The sequence below is a fragment of the Canis aureus genome, chromosome 27 (assembly GCF_053574225.1).
Source record: "Canis aureus isolate CA01 chromosome 27, VMU_Caureus_v.1.0, whole genome shotgun sequence".
Classification (NCBI taxonomy): Eukaryota; Metazoa; Chordata; class Mammalia; order Carnivora; family Canidae; genus Canis; species Canis aureus.
Genome location: NC_135637.1, coordinates 13,029,979 through 13,047,989, shown reverse-complemented (window position 1 = coordinate 13,047,989; position 18,011 = coordinate 13,029,979). Strand labels below are relative to the sequence as shown.

The 18,011-nt window shown below is 40.4% G+C and overlaps 1 protein-coding gene across 13 annotated transcripts in view; it reads left to right on the top strand.

The window, feature by feature from the left end:
• TMEM116 (transmembrane protein 116) overlaps window positions 1-18,011 on the top strand; it is a 145,626-nt gene that overhangs the window by 107,470 nt on the left and 20,145 nt on the right. For 3 of the 13 annotated variants that reach the window (XM_077875694.1, XM_077875693.1, XM_077875692.1), the window contains one exon: window positions 13,220-13,414. The exons of 1 other annotated variant lie outside the window; for it this stretch is intronic. In XM_077875694.1, the coding sequence (XP_077731820.1) occupies window positions 13,220-13,290 (71 nt within the window). In that variant the 3' untranslated portion in view covers window positions 13,291-13,414. Of the gene's footprint in view, window positions 1-13,219; window positions 13,418-18,011 lie in introns of those variants that run through there. 9 more of the 13 variants (XM_077875689.1, XM_077875686.1, XM_077875688.1 and 6 more) reach the window with 7 other exon arrangements.

The window sequence follows — 18,011 nt, the reverse complement described above, 5'->3', positions numbered from 1 at the left end:
TCCTGGTTGTGATATTCTTCTGTATCAAAGGAGAGAAGCTCAGTGAAAGGTTTATATGACCTTTCTATGTTATTTGAAATTTCTTTTGAATTATTGCAAAATAAGTTTTTTAAAAAAAAAACACGACTGCCAAACACATTTAAAAAACTAGAAATATTAGGAACAGCTGATAAAAACATAATTTAAGAGGAAGTTTTAAATATAGTATATATCTCACAGAATTTATCAGTATAGTAAGTAATAGTAAGTAATATCAGTATAGAGAATGGTATACACACAAAATAGAATAGAAACAAAAACCTCAACTTTATGGTCAACTAATATTCGACAAAGCAGGAAAGACTATCCATTGGAAAAAAGACAGTCTCTTCAATAAATGGTGCTGGGAAAATTGAACATCCACATGCAGACCATTCTCTTACACCATACACAAAGATAAACTCAAAATGGATGAAAGATCTAAATGTGAGACAAGAATCCATCAAAATCCTAGAGAACACAGGCAACACTCTTTTTGAACTTGGTCACAGCAACTTCTTGCAAGATACATCCACGAAGGCAAGAGAAACAAAAGCAAAAATGAACTATTGGGACTTCATCAAGATAAAAAGCTTCTGCACAGCAAAAGAAACAGCCAACAAAACTCAAAGACAACCTACAGAATGGGAGAAGAGATTTGCAAATGACGTATCAGATAAAGGGCTCGTATCCAAGATATATAAAAAACTTATTAAACTCAACACCAAAGAAACAATCCAATCATGAAATGGGCAAAAGACATGAACAAAAATTTCACAGAGGAAGACATAGACATGGCCAACAAGCACATGAGAAAATGCTCCGCATCACTTGCCATCAGAGAAATACAAATCAAAACCACAATGAGATACTGCCTCACACCAGTGAGAATGGTGAAAATTAACAAGACAGGAAACAACCAATGTTGGAGAGGATGTGGAGAAAGGGGAACCCTCTTGCACTGTTGGTGGGAAGGTGAACTGGTGTAGCCACTCTGGAAAACTGTGTGGAGGTTCCTCAAAGAGTTAAAAATAGATCTGGGGATCCCTGGGTGGCGCAGTGGTTTGGCGCATGCCTTTGGCCCAGGGCGCGATCCTGGAGACCCGGGATCGAATCCCACGTCGGGCTCCCGGTGCATGGAGCCTGCTTCTCCCTCTGCCTGTGTCTCTGCCTCTCTCTCTCTCTCTCTGTGTGTGACTATCATAAATAAATAAAAATAAATAAAAATAAAAATAGATCTGCCCTAAGACCCAGCAATTGCACTGCTGGGGATTTACCCCAAAGATACAGATGCAGTGAAATGCCAGGACACCTGCACCCCGATGTTTATAGCAGCAATGTCCACAATAGCCAAACTGCGGAAGGAGCCTCGGTGTCCATCGAAAGATGAATGGATAAAAAAGATGTGTTATATGTATGCAATGGAGTATTACTCAGCCATTAGAAACGACAAATACACACTATTTGCTTCGACGTGGATGGAACTGGAGGGTATTCTGCTGAGTGAAATAAGTTAATCGGAAAAGGACAAACATTATATGGTCTCATTCATTTGGGGAATATAAAAATTAGTGAAAGGGAATAAAGAGAAAGAGAAAATGAGTGAAAATATCAGTGAGGGTGACAAAACATGAGAGACACCTAACTCTGGGAAATGGACAAGGGGTGGTGGAAAGGGAGGTGGGCGGGGGGTTGGGGTGACTGAGTGATGGGCACTGAGGTGGGCACTTGGCGGGATGAGCACTGGGTGTTATGCTAAATGTTGGCAAATTGAACTCCAATAAAAAAATTAAAAGAAACAAGTTTGATATTTTATACACATACATATGATTTTTGTTTCCTACAGAAAGTACATATTTTTCTCTTATGCCCATTGAATAACTAAAAATCAGTGATGAAAAAAATCAGGAATTTTGCAATAAGCAATTGGGGAAGGGGACATTAGCAAGATGACAGAATGGTAAACCCTGAACCCTCATTTCCCTCAGAAACAAACATATACAGAAGCATTTCACAGATTCTCTTTTTGAGAAATCAAGATACTAATTGAAAGTCTCCTGTACCCCAAGTGAACATGCAACCAGACTCACCAAAGCTTATAGGGACATTGGGGACACCTTCTTGCCAGGATCCCTATCCCTGGAATAGTGCTATATAATCAGAAAGAGACAAACACACCCCAGCTCCCAGCTTCTTCCACAGGAAAGAAGGGGGTTGATTTGCATTTCCAGTACCTACATTTTCTGGGAGGGCTCTCCAGAGGACGCTTTTGTCATAATATTGGAGCTCTGATGGGACTTGCACAGTCTGGCTTCCCTGGGAGAGAACAGAGATGGCAGTTTGGACTGATAGACATCATAGTATCTACCCCTGCTCATCACAGAGTGAGAAGATGAAAAATCCCAGCTCGGCTTCTCCTTGAGGAAGGAAATAATTTATATATCATATGTCCCAACTTTTCCATGGTTGTTCTAAAACTGGCATCAGTCTTATAGACTTGGAACCTTGAGAATTTAATGCAATGTAGCCACCTGACAAAGAACAGAGATTGTGGTTTGGACTGATGGAATGCCATAGCTCCTCCTTATGGCTTAGCACAGAGCAAAGAGACAAAAACACAGCTTTCTGCTGTTCCTGGGGGAAGTAAAGAGTTTGTAGAGATGCCCAGAATATCTGGCCAGACTGATCGGTGGATGTCTTCTGTATGAGGCCAGTCCATGATGACTGAGGGAGGTGCATGCTTTGTTTAAAACACCAACACCAACAGAGAGAGTCAAGGAAAATAAAGAATCAGGCAGATAAGTATCAAATAAAGGCATAAGATAAATCACCAGAAATAAACCCTAGTGAAATGGAGATTTATGATTTACTTAATGGAGAATTCAAAATAACCATAATAAAAATGCTCACTGAGGTCAAGAGAATAATGCATGAACAAAGTGATAATTTCAACATGGCAGTAGAATATATATATATTTTTTAATAGAAATGGAGCTGAAGAACACAATAACTGAACTAAAAAATTCACGAGAAGGGTTCAATATCAGACCAGATCAAGCAGAAGAAAGGATAAGTGGAACTCAAAGACAGATCCTTGGAAATAATTCAGTCAGAGGAGCAAAAAGAAAACAAATGAAAATGAAATCTTGGGGGAGGAGCAAGATGGCGGAGGAGCAGGGTCTCCAAATCACCTGTCTCCACCAAACTACCTAGAAAACCTTCAAATTATCCTGAAAATCTATGAATTCGGCCTGAGATTCAAAGAGAGACCAGCTGGAATGCTACAGTGAGAAGAGTTCGCGCATCTATCAAGGTAGGAAGACGGGGAAAAAGAAGTAAAGAAACAAAGGCCTCCAAGGGGGAGGGGCCCCGCGAGGAGCCGGGCTGAGGCCGGGGCGAGTGTCCCCAGGACAGGAGAGCCCCGTCCCGGAGACGCAGGAGCTGCACCGACCTTCCCGGGCGGAAAGGGGCTCGCGGGGAGGTGGAGCAGGACCCAGGAGGGCGGGGAGGCCCTCGGGCTCCCCGGGACAGTAACAGAGCAACTGCGCGCCCAGGAGAGTGCGCCGAGCTCCCTAAGGGCTGCAGCGCGCACGGCGGGACCCGGCGGGACCCGGAGCAGCTCGGGGGGCTCGGGCGGCGGCTCCGCGGAGGGGGCTGCGCGGCGGGAGCGCGAATCCACCAGCGCAGGCTCCGGAGCACAGGGCGCCGGGACACAGCCCAGGATCCCGCCTCCCCCGGGACAGGCAGAGGCCGGGAGGGCCCAGGACAGCGAGGACGCTCCTGCCCCAGCTGAGCAGATCAGCGGCCCCGCCCGGAGCCTCCAGGCCCTGCAGACGGAGTTCCTGCCGGAGCTGAATCCAGGTTTCCAGAGCTGCCCCGCCACTGGGGCTGTTCCTCCTGCGGCCTCACGGGGTAAACAACCCCCACCGAGCCCTGCACCAGGCAGGGGCACAGCAGCTCCCCCAACTGCTAACACCTGAAAATCAGCACAACAGGCCCCTCCCCCAGAAGATCAGCTAGACGGACAACTTCCAGGAGAAGCCAAGGGACTTAAAGTACACAGAATCAGAGGATACTCCCCGGTGGTTCTTTTTTTGTTTGTTTGTTTTTGTTTTTGTTTTTGTTTTTGTTTTGTTTTGCTTTTTGATTTGTTTCCTTCCCCCACCCCCTTTTTTTTCTCCTTTCTTTTTCTTTCTCTTTTTCTTCTTTTTTTTTTTTTTTTTTTTTTCGTTTTTTTTTCTTTTTCTTCCCTTTTTTTTTCTCTTTCTCTTTTCTTTCCTTCTTTCTCTCCTCTCTTTTTCTCTTTTTCCCAATACAACTTGCTTTTGGCCACTCTGCACTGAGCAAAATGACTAGAAGGAAAACCTCACCTCAAAAGAAAGAATCAGAAACAGTCCTCTCTCCCACAGAGTTACAAAATCTGGATTACAATTCAATGTCAGAAAGCCAATTCAGAAGCACTATTATACAGCTACTGGTGGCTCTAGAAAAAAGTATAAAGGACTCAAGAGACTTCATGACTGCAGAATTTAGAGCTAATCAGGCAGAAATTAAAAACCAATTGAATGAGATGCAATCCAAACTAGAAGTCCTAACGACGAGGGTTAACGAGGTGGAAGAACGAGTGAGTGACCTAGAAGACAAGTTGACAGCAAAGAGGGAAACTGAGGAAAAAAGAGACAAACAATTAAAAGACCATGAAGATAGATTAAGGGAAATAAACGACAGCCTGAGGAAGAAAAACCTACGTTTAATTGGGGTTCCCGAGGGCGCCGAAAGGGACAGAGGGCCAGAATATGTATTTGAACAAATTCTAGCTGAAAACTTTCCTAATCTGGGAAGGGAAACAGGCATTCAGATCCAGGAAATAGAGAGATCCCCCCCTAAAATCAATAAAAACCGTTCAACACCTCGACATTTAATTGTGAAGCTTGCAAATTCCAAAGATAAGGAGAAGATCCTTAAAGCAGCAAGAGACAAGAAATCCCTGACTTTTATGGGGAGGAGTATTAGGGTAACAGCAGACCTCTCCACAGAGACCTGGCAGGCCAGAAAGGGCTGGCAGGATATATTCAGGGTCCTAAATGAAAAGAACATGCAACCAAGAATACTTTATCCAGCAAGGCTCTCATTCAAAATGGAAGGAGAGATAAAGAGCTTCCAAGACAGGCAGCAACTAAAAGAATATGTGACCTCCAAACCAGCTCTGCAAGAAATTTTAAGGGGGCCTCTTAAAATTCCCCTTTAAGAAGAAGTTCAGTGGAACAGTCCACAAAAACAAAGACTGAATAGATATCATGATGACACTAAACTCATATCTCTCAATAGTAACTCTGAATGTGAACGGGCTTAATGACCCCATCAAAAGGCGCAGGGTTTCAGACTGGATAAAAAAGCAGGACCCATCTATTTGCTGTCTACAAGAGACTCATTTTAGACAGAAGGACACCTACAGCCTGAAAATAAAAGGTTGGAGAACCATTTACCATTCGAATGGTCCTCAAAAGAAAGCAGGGGTAGCCATCCTTATATCAGATAAACTAAAATTTACCCCAAAGACTGTAGTGAGAGATGAAGAGGGACACTATATCATACTTAAAGGATCTATTCAACAAGAGGACTTAACAATCCTCAATATATATGCTCCGAATGTGGGAGCTGCCAAATATATAAATCAATTATTAACCAAAGTGAAGAAATACTTAGATAATAATACACTTATACTTGGTGACTTCAATCTAGCTCTTTCTATACTTGATAGGTCTTCTAAGCAAAACATCTCCAAAGAAACGAGAGCTTTAAATGATACACTGGACCAGATGGATTTCACAGATATCTACAGAACTTTACATCCAAACTCAACTGAATACACATTCTTCTCAAGCGCACATGGAACTTTCTCCAGAATAGACCACATATTGGGTCACAAATCGGGTCTGAACCGATACCAAAAGATTGGGATTGTCCCCTGCATATTCTCGGACCATAATGCCTTGAAATTAGAACTAAATCACAACAAGAAGTTTGGAAGGACCTCAAACACATGGAGGTTAAGGACCATCCTGCTAAAAGATAAAAGGGTCAACCAGGAAATTAAGGAAGAATTAAAAAGATTCATGGAAACTAATGAGAATGAAGATACAACCGTTCAAAATCTTTGGGATGCAGCAAAAGCAGTCCTAAGGGGGAAATACATCGCAATACAAGCATCCATTCAAAAACTGGAAAGAACTCAAATACAAAAGCTAACCTTACACATAAAGGAGCTAGAGAAAAAACAGCAAATAGATCCTACACCCAAGAGAAGAAGGGAGCTAATAAAGATTCGAGCAGAACTCAACGAAATCGAGACCAGAAGAACTGTGGAACAGATCAACAGAACCAGGAGTTGGTTCTTTGAAAGAATTAATAAGATAGATAAACCATTAGCCAGCCTTATTAAAAAGAAGAGAGAGAAGACTCAAATTAATAAAATCATGAATGAGAAAGGAGAGATCACTACCAACACCAAGGAAATACAAACGATTTTAAAAACATATTATGAACAGCTATACGCCAATAAATTAGGCAATCTAGAAGAAATGGACGCATTCCTGGAAAGCCACAAACTACCAAAACTGGAACAGGAAGAAATAGAAAACCTGAACAGGCCAATAACCAGGGAGGAAATTGAAGCAGTCATCAAAAACCTCCCAAGACACAAGAGTCCAGGGCCAGATGGCTTCCCAGGAGAATTTTATCAAACGTTTAAAGAAGAAATCATACCTATTCTCCTAAAGCTGTTTGGAAAGATAGAAAGAGATGGAGTACTTCCAAATTCGTTCTATGAAGCCAGCATCACCTTAATTCCAAAGCCAGACAAAGACCCCGCCAAAAAGGAGAATTACAGACCAATATCCCTGATGAACATGGATGCAAAAATTCTCAACAAGATACTGGCCAATAGGATCCAACAGTACATTAAGAAAATTATTCATCATGACCAAGTAGGATTTATCCCTGGGACACAAGGCTGGTTCAACACCCGTAAAACAATCAATGTGATTCATCATATCAGCAAGAGAAAAACCAAGAACCATATGATCCTCTCATTGGATGCAGAGAAAGCATTTGACAAAATACAGCATCCATTCCTGATCAAAACTCTTCAGAGTGTAGGGATAGAGGGAACATTCCTCGACATCTTAAAAGCCATCTATGAAAAGCCCACAGCAAATATCATTCTCAATGGGGAAGCACTGGGAGCCTTTCCCCTAAGATCAGGAACAAGACAGGGATGTCCACTCTCACCACTGCTATTCAACATAGTACTGGAAGTCCTAGCCTCAGCAATCAGACAACAAAAAGACATTAAAGGCATTCAAATTGGCAAAGAAGAAGTCAAACTCTCCCTCTTCGCCGATGACATGATACTCTACATAGAAAACCCAAAAGTCTCCACCCCAAGATTGCTAGAACTCATACAGCAATTCGGTAGCGTGGCAGGATACAAAATCAATGCCCAGAAGTCAGTGGCATTTCTATACACTAACAATGAGACTGAAGAAAGAGAAATTAAGGAGTCAATCCCATTTACAATTGCACCCAAAAGCATAAGATACCTAGGAATAAACCTCACCAAAGATGTAAAGGATCTATACCCTCAAAACTATAGAACACTTCTGAAAGAAATTGAGGAAGACACAAAGAGATGGAAAAATATTCCATGCTCATGGATTGGCAGAATTAATATTGTGAAAATGTCAATGTTACCCAGGGCAATATACACGTTTAATGCAATCCCTATCAAAATACCATGGACTTTCTTCAGAGAGTTAGAACAAATTATTTTAAGATTTGTGTGGAATCAGAAAAGACCCCGAATAGCCAGGGGAATTTTAAAAAAGAAAACCATATCTGGGGGCATCACAATGCCAGATTTCAGGTTGTACTACAAAGCTGTGGTCATCAAGACAGTGTGGTACTGGCACAAAAACAGACACATAGATCAGTGGAACAGAATAGAGAATCCAGAAGTGGACCCTGAACTTTATGGGCAACTAATATTCGATAAAGGAGGAAAGACTATCCATTGGAAGAAAGACAGTCTCTTCAATAAATGGTGCTGGGAAAATTGGACATCCACATGCAGAAGAATGAAACTAGACCACTCTCTTTCACCATACACAAAGATAAACTCAAAATGGATGAAAGATCTAAATGTGAGACAAGATTCCATCAAAATCCTAGAGAAGAACACAGGCAACACCCTTTTTGAACTCGGCCATAGTAACTTCTTGCAAGATACATCCACGAAGGCAAAAGAAACAAAAGCAAAAATGAACTATTGGGACTTCATCAAGATAAGAAGCTTTTGCACAGCAAAGGATACAGTCAACAAAACTCAAAGACAACCTACAGAATGGGAGAAGATATTTGCAAATGACATATCAGATAAAGGGCTAGTTTCCAAGATCTATAAAGAACTTATTAAACTCAACACCAAAGAAACAAACAATCCAATCATGAAATGGGCAAAAGACATGAACAGAAATCTCACAGAAGAAGACATAGACATGGCCAACATGCACATGAGAAAATGCTCTGCATCACTTGCCATCAGGGAAATACAAATCAAAACCACAATGAGATACCACCTCACACCAGTGAGAATGGGAAAAATTAACAAGGCAGGAAACAACAAATGTTGGAGAGGATGTGGAGAAAAGGGAACCCTCTTACACTGTTGGTGGGAATGTGAACTGGTGCAGCCACTGTGGAAAACTGTGTGGAGGTTCCTCAAACAGTTAAAAATATACCTGCCCTACGACCCAGCAATTGCACTGTTGGGGATTTACCCCAAAGATACATATGCAATGAAACGCCTGGACACCTGCACCCCGATGTTTCTAGCAGCAATGGCCACGATAGCCAAACTGTGGAAGGAGCCTCGGTGTCCAACGAAAGATGAATGGATAAAGAAGATGTGGTTTATGTATACAATGGAATATTACTCAGCTATTAGAAATGACAAATACCCACCATTTGCTTCAACGTGGATGGAACTGGAGGGTATTATGCTGAGTGAAGTAAGTCAGTCGGAGAAGGACAAACATTATATGTTCTCATTCATTTGGGGAATATAAATAATAGTGAAAGGGAAAATAAGGGAAGGGAGAAGAAATGTGTGGGAAATATCAGAAAGGGAGACAGAACATAAAGACTGCTAACTCTGGGAAACGAACTAGGGGTGGTAGAAGGGGAGGAGGGCGGGGGGTGGGAGTGAATGGGTGACGGGCACTGGGTGTTATTCTGTATGTTAGTAAATTGAACACCAATAAAAAAAAATAATAAAAAAAAAAAAAAAAAAAAAAAGAAAATGAAATCTTAAGGGACTTAGCAGATACCATAAAGAAGAGCAATATACACATTATAGGAGTCCCAGAAGGAGGACAGGGGATTAAAAAGTGATCAGAAAGCTTATTCAAAGGAATAGAAGCTGAAAATGTTACAATTCTGGAGAAGGAAATGTACATACAGATTGATGAAAACTAGAGAACACCAAACAGTAGTCCAAAGATAGCCACACTGAGATATGTTATAATTAAATTGTCAAAAATCAAAGACAAAGAGGAGTTTGAAAGAAGCAAGAGAAAAGTGATTTCTCATATACAAGGGAACATTTATGACTCTCAGTGTTTTTTTTTTTTGTGTGTGTGTGTGTGTGTGTGTGTGTGTTGTTGTTGTTGTTGTTTTTCGGAGACTTGGTAGGCTGAAAGGGAGTTGCATGATATATTCAAACTGAAAAAAATCCTGCCAACCAAGACTACTTTACCTGGCAAAATTATCCCTCAAAAATGGAGAGATAAAGGGTTTCCCAAACAAAAGCTGAGGGAGTTCATCACTACTAGAACTGCCTTAAAAAGAAATGGTAAAGGGAGTTCTTCAGGTTGAAAGGATGTTAAAAAGTAACACAATAGCATAATATGAAATTCCTGATGCCTGAGTGGCTCAGTGGTTGAAAGTCGGCCATTGGCTCAGGGTGTGTCCCGGTGGGATCAGATCCTGCATCAGGCTCCTGGAGAGGAGCCTGCTTCTCCCTCTGCCTATGTCTCTGCCTCTCTCTGTGTGTCTGTCATGAAAAAATAAATAAAATCTTTATTTTTATTTATTTTTTTAATAAAATAATTTTTATTGGTGTTCAATTTACCAACATACAGAATAACACCCAGTGCTCATCCCGTCAAGTGTCCCCCTCAGTACCCGTCACCCACTCACCCCCACCCCCCGCCCTCCTCCCCTTCCACCACCCCCAGTTTGTTTCCCAGAGTTAGGAGTCTTTATGTTCTGTCTCCCTTTCTGATATTTCCCACACATTTCTTCTCCATTCCCTTATATTCCCTTTCACTATTATTTATATTCCCCAAATGAATGAGAACATATAATGTTTGTCCTTCTCCGATTGACTTACTTCACTCAGCATAATACCCTCCAGTTCCATCCACTTTGAAGCAAATGGTGGGTATTTGTCGTTTCTAATGGCTGAGTAATATTCCATTGTATACATAAACCACATCTTCTTTATCCATTCATCTTTCGATGGACACCGAGGCTCCTTCCACAGTTTGGCTATTGTGGACATTGCTGCTATAAACATCGGGGTGCAGGTGTCCCAGCGTTTCATTGCATCTGAATCTTTGGGGTAAATCAAATAAAATCTTTAAAAAAATATATGAAACTCATTGGTAAAGGCAAATATATAGATAAATACAGAATACTGTATCACTGTAATGGTGATGAGTAAGTAATTTTTAATTCTAGTATAAAAGTTGAAGGACTAAAGTATTAAAAGTAACTAAAAATATATTAAAAGATATAATATGAATAGATGCTAATTCAATGGCAATAACAAAGTAGGGGGAGGGAAGAAGTTAAAATGTTGAGTTCTTTATGTGATTAAGCTTAAGTTGTTATCAGCTTTAAATAGACTCTTCTAACTATATTTTATGTAAGCCCCAAGGTAACCACAAAAAATACCAGTAGAAATTACAAAAGAAAAAAGAAAGGAATTACAACATATCAATACCAAAAAATTCAACAAAACAGAAAGGAAGACAGAAGAAAGGAAAAGGCAGACCAAAGAACTGCAGGACTAACAGAAAACAGCAAAATAGCAATATTAAATCCTTCACTATCAGTAATTACTTTAAACAGTTGAGGGGCACCTAGGTGGCTCCATTGGTTAAGCAACCAACTCTTGATTTCGGCTCAGGCTGTGATCTCAGGGTTCTGAGATCAAGCCCTTGTCGGGCTCGGCACTAGGCATGGAGACTGCTTAAGATTCTCTCTCTTCCACTTCCTCTGCCCCTCTCCCCTCTTAAAAAATGAAATTAGTGAGGCACCTGAATGGCTCAGTGGTTGAACATTGGTATTGGTCTTTGGCTCAGGTCTTGATCCCAGGGTTCTGGGATCAAGTCCCACATCAGGCTCCCCACAGGGAGTCTGCTTCTCCCTCTGCCTCTCTCTCTCTCTCTCTCATAAATAAAATCTTTTTAAAAATGGAATTAGAAAATAGCTCAAGACAAATGAAAATACAGCACATTGAAACTTATGAGATGTAGCAAAAGCAATACTAAGAGGGATGGCACCAAATCAGTATTGAAAAAGAACAACAGGGGATCCCTGGGTGGCTCAGTGGTTTAGCACCTGCCTTCAGCCCAGGGCATGATCCTGGAGTTCCAGGATCAAGTCCTGCATCAGGCTCCTTGCATGGAGTCTGCCTCTCTCTCTCTCTCTCTCTCTCTCTCTCTCTCTCTCTCTCTCCCTCTCATAAATAAACAAACAAACAAATAAATAAATAATTTTTAAAAAGAGCAACAAACTTGGAGGCATCACATTTCTTGACTCCAAAATGTATTACAAAGCTACAGTATTCAAAACAATACGATACTGGCATTAAGGCAGATACACAGACAAATGAAACAGGAATTGACACTGATGTGGCCAACTGATCTTCAACAAGGGTGCCAAGAATACACAATTGGGAAAGAATAGTCTCCTCATCAAATGATGTTGGGAAAACTAGACATCTACATGCAAAAGAATGAAATTGGACTCTTACATTATACACAAAAATCAACTCAAAATGAATTAAACACTTAAATGTAAGACCTGAAACTGTAAGCCTCCTAGAAGAAGGACATCGCCATGACATTGGTCTTGGAATGATTTCATAGTTATGCTACCAGAAAAATAAGAAACAAAACCAAAGAGTATGAGTATCATAAAAAAGGCAAAAAAGAAATACAAATCTTGTGTATTGAAGGAAAATACCATGTTCAAAAAGATTTTATGCCAGAAACATAAGCATGAGTTTGGCATTAAGAAATGCATCATCATAATTCATTACAAAACTTAAAGGATAAAAAAAGTGAACATAAGAATACATGCCAAAAATTGTTAAAATTCACCAGCTATTCCAATTTTTGAAAATTTCATGAGACTATGAAGATACTACATAAACATGGTAAAGACACCAAAATCTAATGGCAAATAACATTTTATTTTTTTTAATTTTTATTTATTTATGATAGTCACACAGAGAGAGGCAGAGACACAGGCAGAGGGAGAAGCAGGCTCCATGCACCAGGAGCCCAACGTGGGATTCGATCCCGGGTCTCCAGGATCGCGCCCTGGGCCAAAGGCAGGCGCCAAACCGCTGCACCACCCAGAGATCCCCGCAAATTACATTTTAATTACTGAAATACTGAAGGTTTTTACACTTCAAATCTCTTTCTTTTTTGCCTTTTTGTCCTAGTCAATTTGAATAACTTCCAGCAGATTCTCCCCAACATAAGACTTTGTCATGGAAGTTTAATTTTAAAAACTCGTAGTCCCTGGACTTTTCTGGTACCTTCACACTTTACAGTTGACCTCTTGCACTCTCCCCAAAACTGAAGTGTCAGAAACCCTTTCTAATTTCAGGTGTTTTGTTTTTTGTTTTGTTTTGGCGAATTGGTTCCCTATGCTGCCTAGAGTATCTGTTTGATAGTTAGGATTTCTCCTGTTTTGGGGTCCAGTCAGCATCTTATTACTCTTCTCTAATTTATCTCTGACAGATACTAATACCACTTGGCTCTTAGAGCTATCAGTAATTTATCTTTATCTATGCATGCTTTGTAGTTTGTGAGATGCCTTATCACCTTTTTGTTGTTGTTTGTAGGTTTTGATTTTACCATCCTGGTGCTTTGTCTGTCTTCTGTGGAGTGGTTTGAAGAAATTTTGAAAAACTGAAGTCTGCTGCCACTTTCTGCAAATCTCCCTTCCGTTCTCATATTTAAATTTGTTTCCTAACCATTAAAAAATAGAATGGTACATCCTATGGCAAATAGTTTTTTTCCATGGACTATGACATGCAGCCTTATTCAAAAAGTTTTTGTTTTTATTTTTGTTTTTTTTTTTCTAAACTAGAAAACCTGAATTCAATTCCCAACTTGGTTATTTGCAAATTGTTATTTTTGTCATTTAATCTATTGAGCATCAGCTTCTTGTTTGTAAAGTGGAAATAACAATATCTATATGAATTTTTTGATTATTCAACAGCATTTCTAGAAATGCTTTGCAAAGTAAGAAGTGTGATGCAAGTATGAAATATTGATACTTCTTCAAAGTTTCCCTTTGAGAACTTTCCCAGGATCAGGATTTCCCCTTTCCCATGAATGTTTTTCCAAAAAGTTTTTTTTAAAAGATTTTACTTGTTTATTCATGAGAGAGAGAGAGACAGAGAGGCAGAGACACAAGCAAAGGGAGAAGCAGGTTCCATGCAGGGAACCTGATGTGGGACTTGATCCCGGGTCTCCAGGATCACACCCTGGGCTGAAGGCAGCGCTAAACTGCTGAGCTACCCAGGATGCCCTCCAAAAAGTTTTTTTTTTTTAATTGAAAGAGAGTACAGCAAAGTTCTTACTATATCATCAGAAATATTTGACCCATCACAGAGGCTCAGTGAATTAGCCAGGCATGAAATCCTTTGCAGAAGAGACAATGTCTTTGCCCAGATACCTTGATGCTGCTTTAATTGAATTGCATCAGATATAGTAAACATTTATAATGCCCAAGATCCTACCAGACCACTACCTTTGAAGAGCTTATATGTGATATGGACCCATCTCGAAAACATAATGAGGGATCCCTGGGTGGCGCAGCGGTTTAGCGCCTGCCTTTGGCCCAGGGCGCGATCCTGGAGACCCGGGATCGAATCCCACGTCGGGCTCCTGGTGCATGGAGCCTGCTTCTCCCTCTGCCTGTGTTTCTGCCTCTGTCTCTCTCTCTCTGTGTGACTATCATAAATAAATAAAAAATTTAAAAAAAAAAGAAAACATAATGAGGCTTTAAAAGCATGACATTATGTTATACATATACTTTGTACATAAAACAACCCCATATAGTTTCTGCCTCAAAATAGACAAAACTAATAATAATCATGTACAATAGGGAGGACTGCGAAGAAGTGATGAGGAGAGATTTAGCTTTATTTTTAATGTTTTTCACTTTTTATTTTTTAATAATAAATTTATTTTTTATAGGTGTTCAATTTGCCAACATACAGAATAACACCTAGTACTCATCCCGTCAAGTGCCCCCCTCAGTGCTTGTCACCCATTCACCCCCACCCCCCGCCCTCCTCCCCTTCCACCACCCCTAGTTCGTTTCCCAGAGTTAGGAGTCTTTATGTTCTGTCTCCCTTTCTGATATTTCCCACACATTTCTTCTCCATTCCCTTATATTCCCTTTCACTATTATTTATATTCCCCAAATGAATGAGAACATATAATGTTTGTCCTTTTCCAATTGACTTACTTCACTCAGCATAATACCCTCCAGTTCCATCCACGTTGAAGCAAATGGTGGGTACTTGTCGTTTCTAATGGCTGAGTAATATTCCATTGTACACATAAACCACATCTTCTTTATCCATTCATCTTTCAATGGACACCGAGGCTCCTTCCACAGTTTGGCTATTGTGGACATTGCTGCTATAAACATCGGGGTGCAGGTGTCCCGGCGTTTCATTGCATCTGTATCTGGGGTAAATCCCCAAGAGTGCAATTGCTGGGTCATAGGGCAGGTCTATTTTTAACTCTTTGAGGAACCTCCATACAGTTTTCCAGAGTGGCTGTACCAGTTCACAGTCCCACCAACAGTGTAAGAGGGTTCCCTTTTCTCCGCATCCTCTCCAACATTTGTGGTTTCCTGCCTTGTTAATTTTCCCCATTCTCACTGGTGTGAGGTGGTATCTCATTGTGGTTTTGATTTGTATTTCCCTGATGGCAAGTGACGCGGAGCATTTACTCATGTGCATGTTGGCCATGTCTATGTCTTCCTCTGTGAGATTTCTGTTCATGTCTTTTGCCCATTTCATGATTGGATTGTTTGTTTCTTTGCTGTTGAGTTTAATAAGTTCTTTATAGATCTTGGAAACTAGGCCTTTATCTGATACGTCATTTGCAAATATCTGCTCCCATTCTGTAGGTTGTCTTTTAGTTTTGCTGACTGTATCCTTTGCTGTGCAAAAGCTTCTTATCTTGATGAAGTCCCAATAGTTCATTTTTGCTTTTGTTTCTCTTGCCTTCGTGGATGTATCTTGCAAGAAGTTACTGTGGCTGAGTTCAAAAAGGGTGTTGCCTGTGTTCTCCTCTAGGATTTGGATGGAATCTTGTCTCACATTAAGATCTTTCATCCATTTTGAGTTTATCTTTCTGTATGGTGCAAGAGAGTGGTCTATTTTCATTCTTCTGCATGTGGATGTCCAATTTTCCCAGCACCATTTATTGAAGAGACTGTCTTTCTTCCAATGGATAGTCTTTCCTCCTTTATCGAATATTAGTTGACCGTAAAGTTGAGGGTCCACTTCTGTATTCTCTATTCTGTTCCACTGATCTATGTGTCTGTTTTTGTGCCAGTACCACACTGTCTCGATGACCACAGCTTTGTAGTACAACCTGAAATCTGGCATTGTGATGCCCCCAGATATGGTTTTCTTTTTTAAAATTCCCCTGGCTATTCAGAGTCTTTTCTGATTCCACACAATCTTAAAATAATTTGTTCCAACTCTCTGAAGAAAGTCCATGGTATTTTTTTTTAAAGATTTATTTATTTATTTATTTATGATAGTCACACAGAGAGAGAGAGAGAGGCAGAGACACAGGCAGAGGGAGAAACAGGCTCCATGCACCGGGAGCCCGACGTGGGACTCGATCCAGGGTCTCCAGGATTGCGCCCTGGGCCAAAGGCAGAGGCCAAACCGCGGAGCCACCCAGGGATCCCCAAGTCCATGGTATTTTGATAGGGATTGCATTAAACGTGCAAATTCCCCTGGGTAACATTGACATTTTCACAATATTAATTCTGCCAATCCATAAGCATGGAATATTTTTCCATCTCTTTGTGTCTTCCTCAATTTCCTTCAGAAGTGTTCTATAATTTTTAGGATATAGATCCTTTACCTCTTTAGGTTTATTCCTAGGTATCTTATGCTTTTGAGTGCAATTGTAAATGGGATTGACTCCTTAATTTCTCTTTCTTCAGTCTCATTGTTAGTGTATAGAAATGCCACTGGTTTCTGGGCATTGATTTTGTATGCTGCCACATTGTCAAATTGCTGTATGAGTTCTAGCAATCTTGGGGTGCAGGCTTTTGGGTTTTCTATGTAGAGTATCATGTCATCGGCGAAAAGGGAGAGTTTGACTTCTTCTTTGCCACTTTGAATGCCTTTAATGTCTTTTTGTTGTCTGATTGCTGAGGCTAGGACTTCCAGTACTATGTTGAATAGCAGTGGTGAGAGTGGACATCCCTTTCTTGTTCCTGATCTTAGGGGAAAGGCTCCCAGTGCTTCCCCATTGAGAATGATATTTGCTGTGGGCTTTTCGTAGATGGCTTTTAAGATGTTGAGGAATGTTCCCTCTATCCCTACACTCTGAAGAGTTTTGATCAGGAATGGATGCTGTATTTTGTCAAAAGCTTTCTCTGCATCTAATGAGAGGATCATATGGTTCTTGGTTTTTCTCTTGCTGATATGATGAATCACATTGATTGTTTTACGAGTGTTGGACCAGCCTTGTGTCCCTGGGATAAATCCTACTTGGTCATGGTGAATAATTTTCTTAATGTACTGTTGGATCCTATTGGCTAGTATCTTGTTGAGAGTTTTTGCATCTGTGTTCATCAGGGATATTGGTCTGTAATTCTCCTTTTTGGTGGGGTCTTTGTCTGGTTTTGGAATTAAGGTGATGCTGGCCTCATAGAACGAATTTGGAAGGACTCCATCTCTTTCTATTTTTCCAAACAGCTTTAGTAGAATAGGCATGGTTTCTTCTTTAAACGTTTGATAGAATTCCCCTGGGAAGCCATCTGGCCCTGGACTTTTGTGTCTTGGGAGGTTTTTAATGACTGCTTCAATTTCCTCCCTGGTTATTGGCCTGTTCAGGTTTTCTATTTCTTCCTGTTCCAGTTTTGGTAGTTTGTGGCTTTTTGGTAGAAATACGTCCATTTCTTCTAGATTGCCTAATTTATTGGTGTATAGCTGTTCATAATATGTTTCTAAAATCGTTTGTGTTTCCTTGATGTTGGTAGTGATCTCTCCTTTCTCATTCATGATTTTATTAATTTGAGTCTTCTTTCTCTTCTTTTTAATAAGGCTAGCTAATGGTTTATCTATCCTATTAATTCTTTCAAAGAACCAGCTCCTGGTTTTGTTGATCTGTTCCACAGTTCTTCTGGTCTCGATTTCATTGAGTTCTGTTCGAATCTTTATTAACTCTCTTCTGCTGGGTGTGGGATCTATTTGCTGTTTTTTCTCTAGCCCCTTTACGTATAAGGTTAGCTTTTGTATTTGAGTTCTTTCCAGTGTTTGAATGGATGCTTGTATTGCGATGTATTTCCCCCTTAGGACTGCTTTTGCTGCATCCCAAAGATTTTGAACGATTGTATCTTCATTCTCATTAGTTTCCATGAAT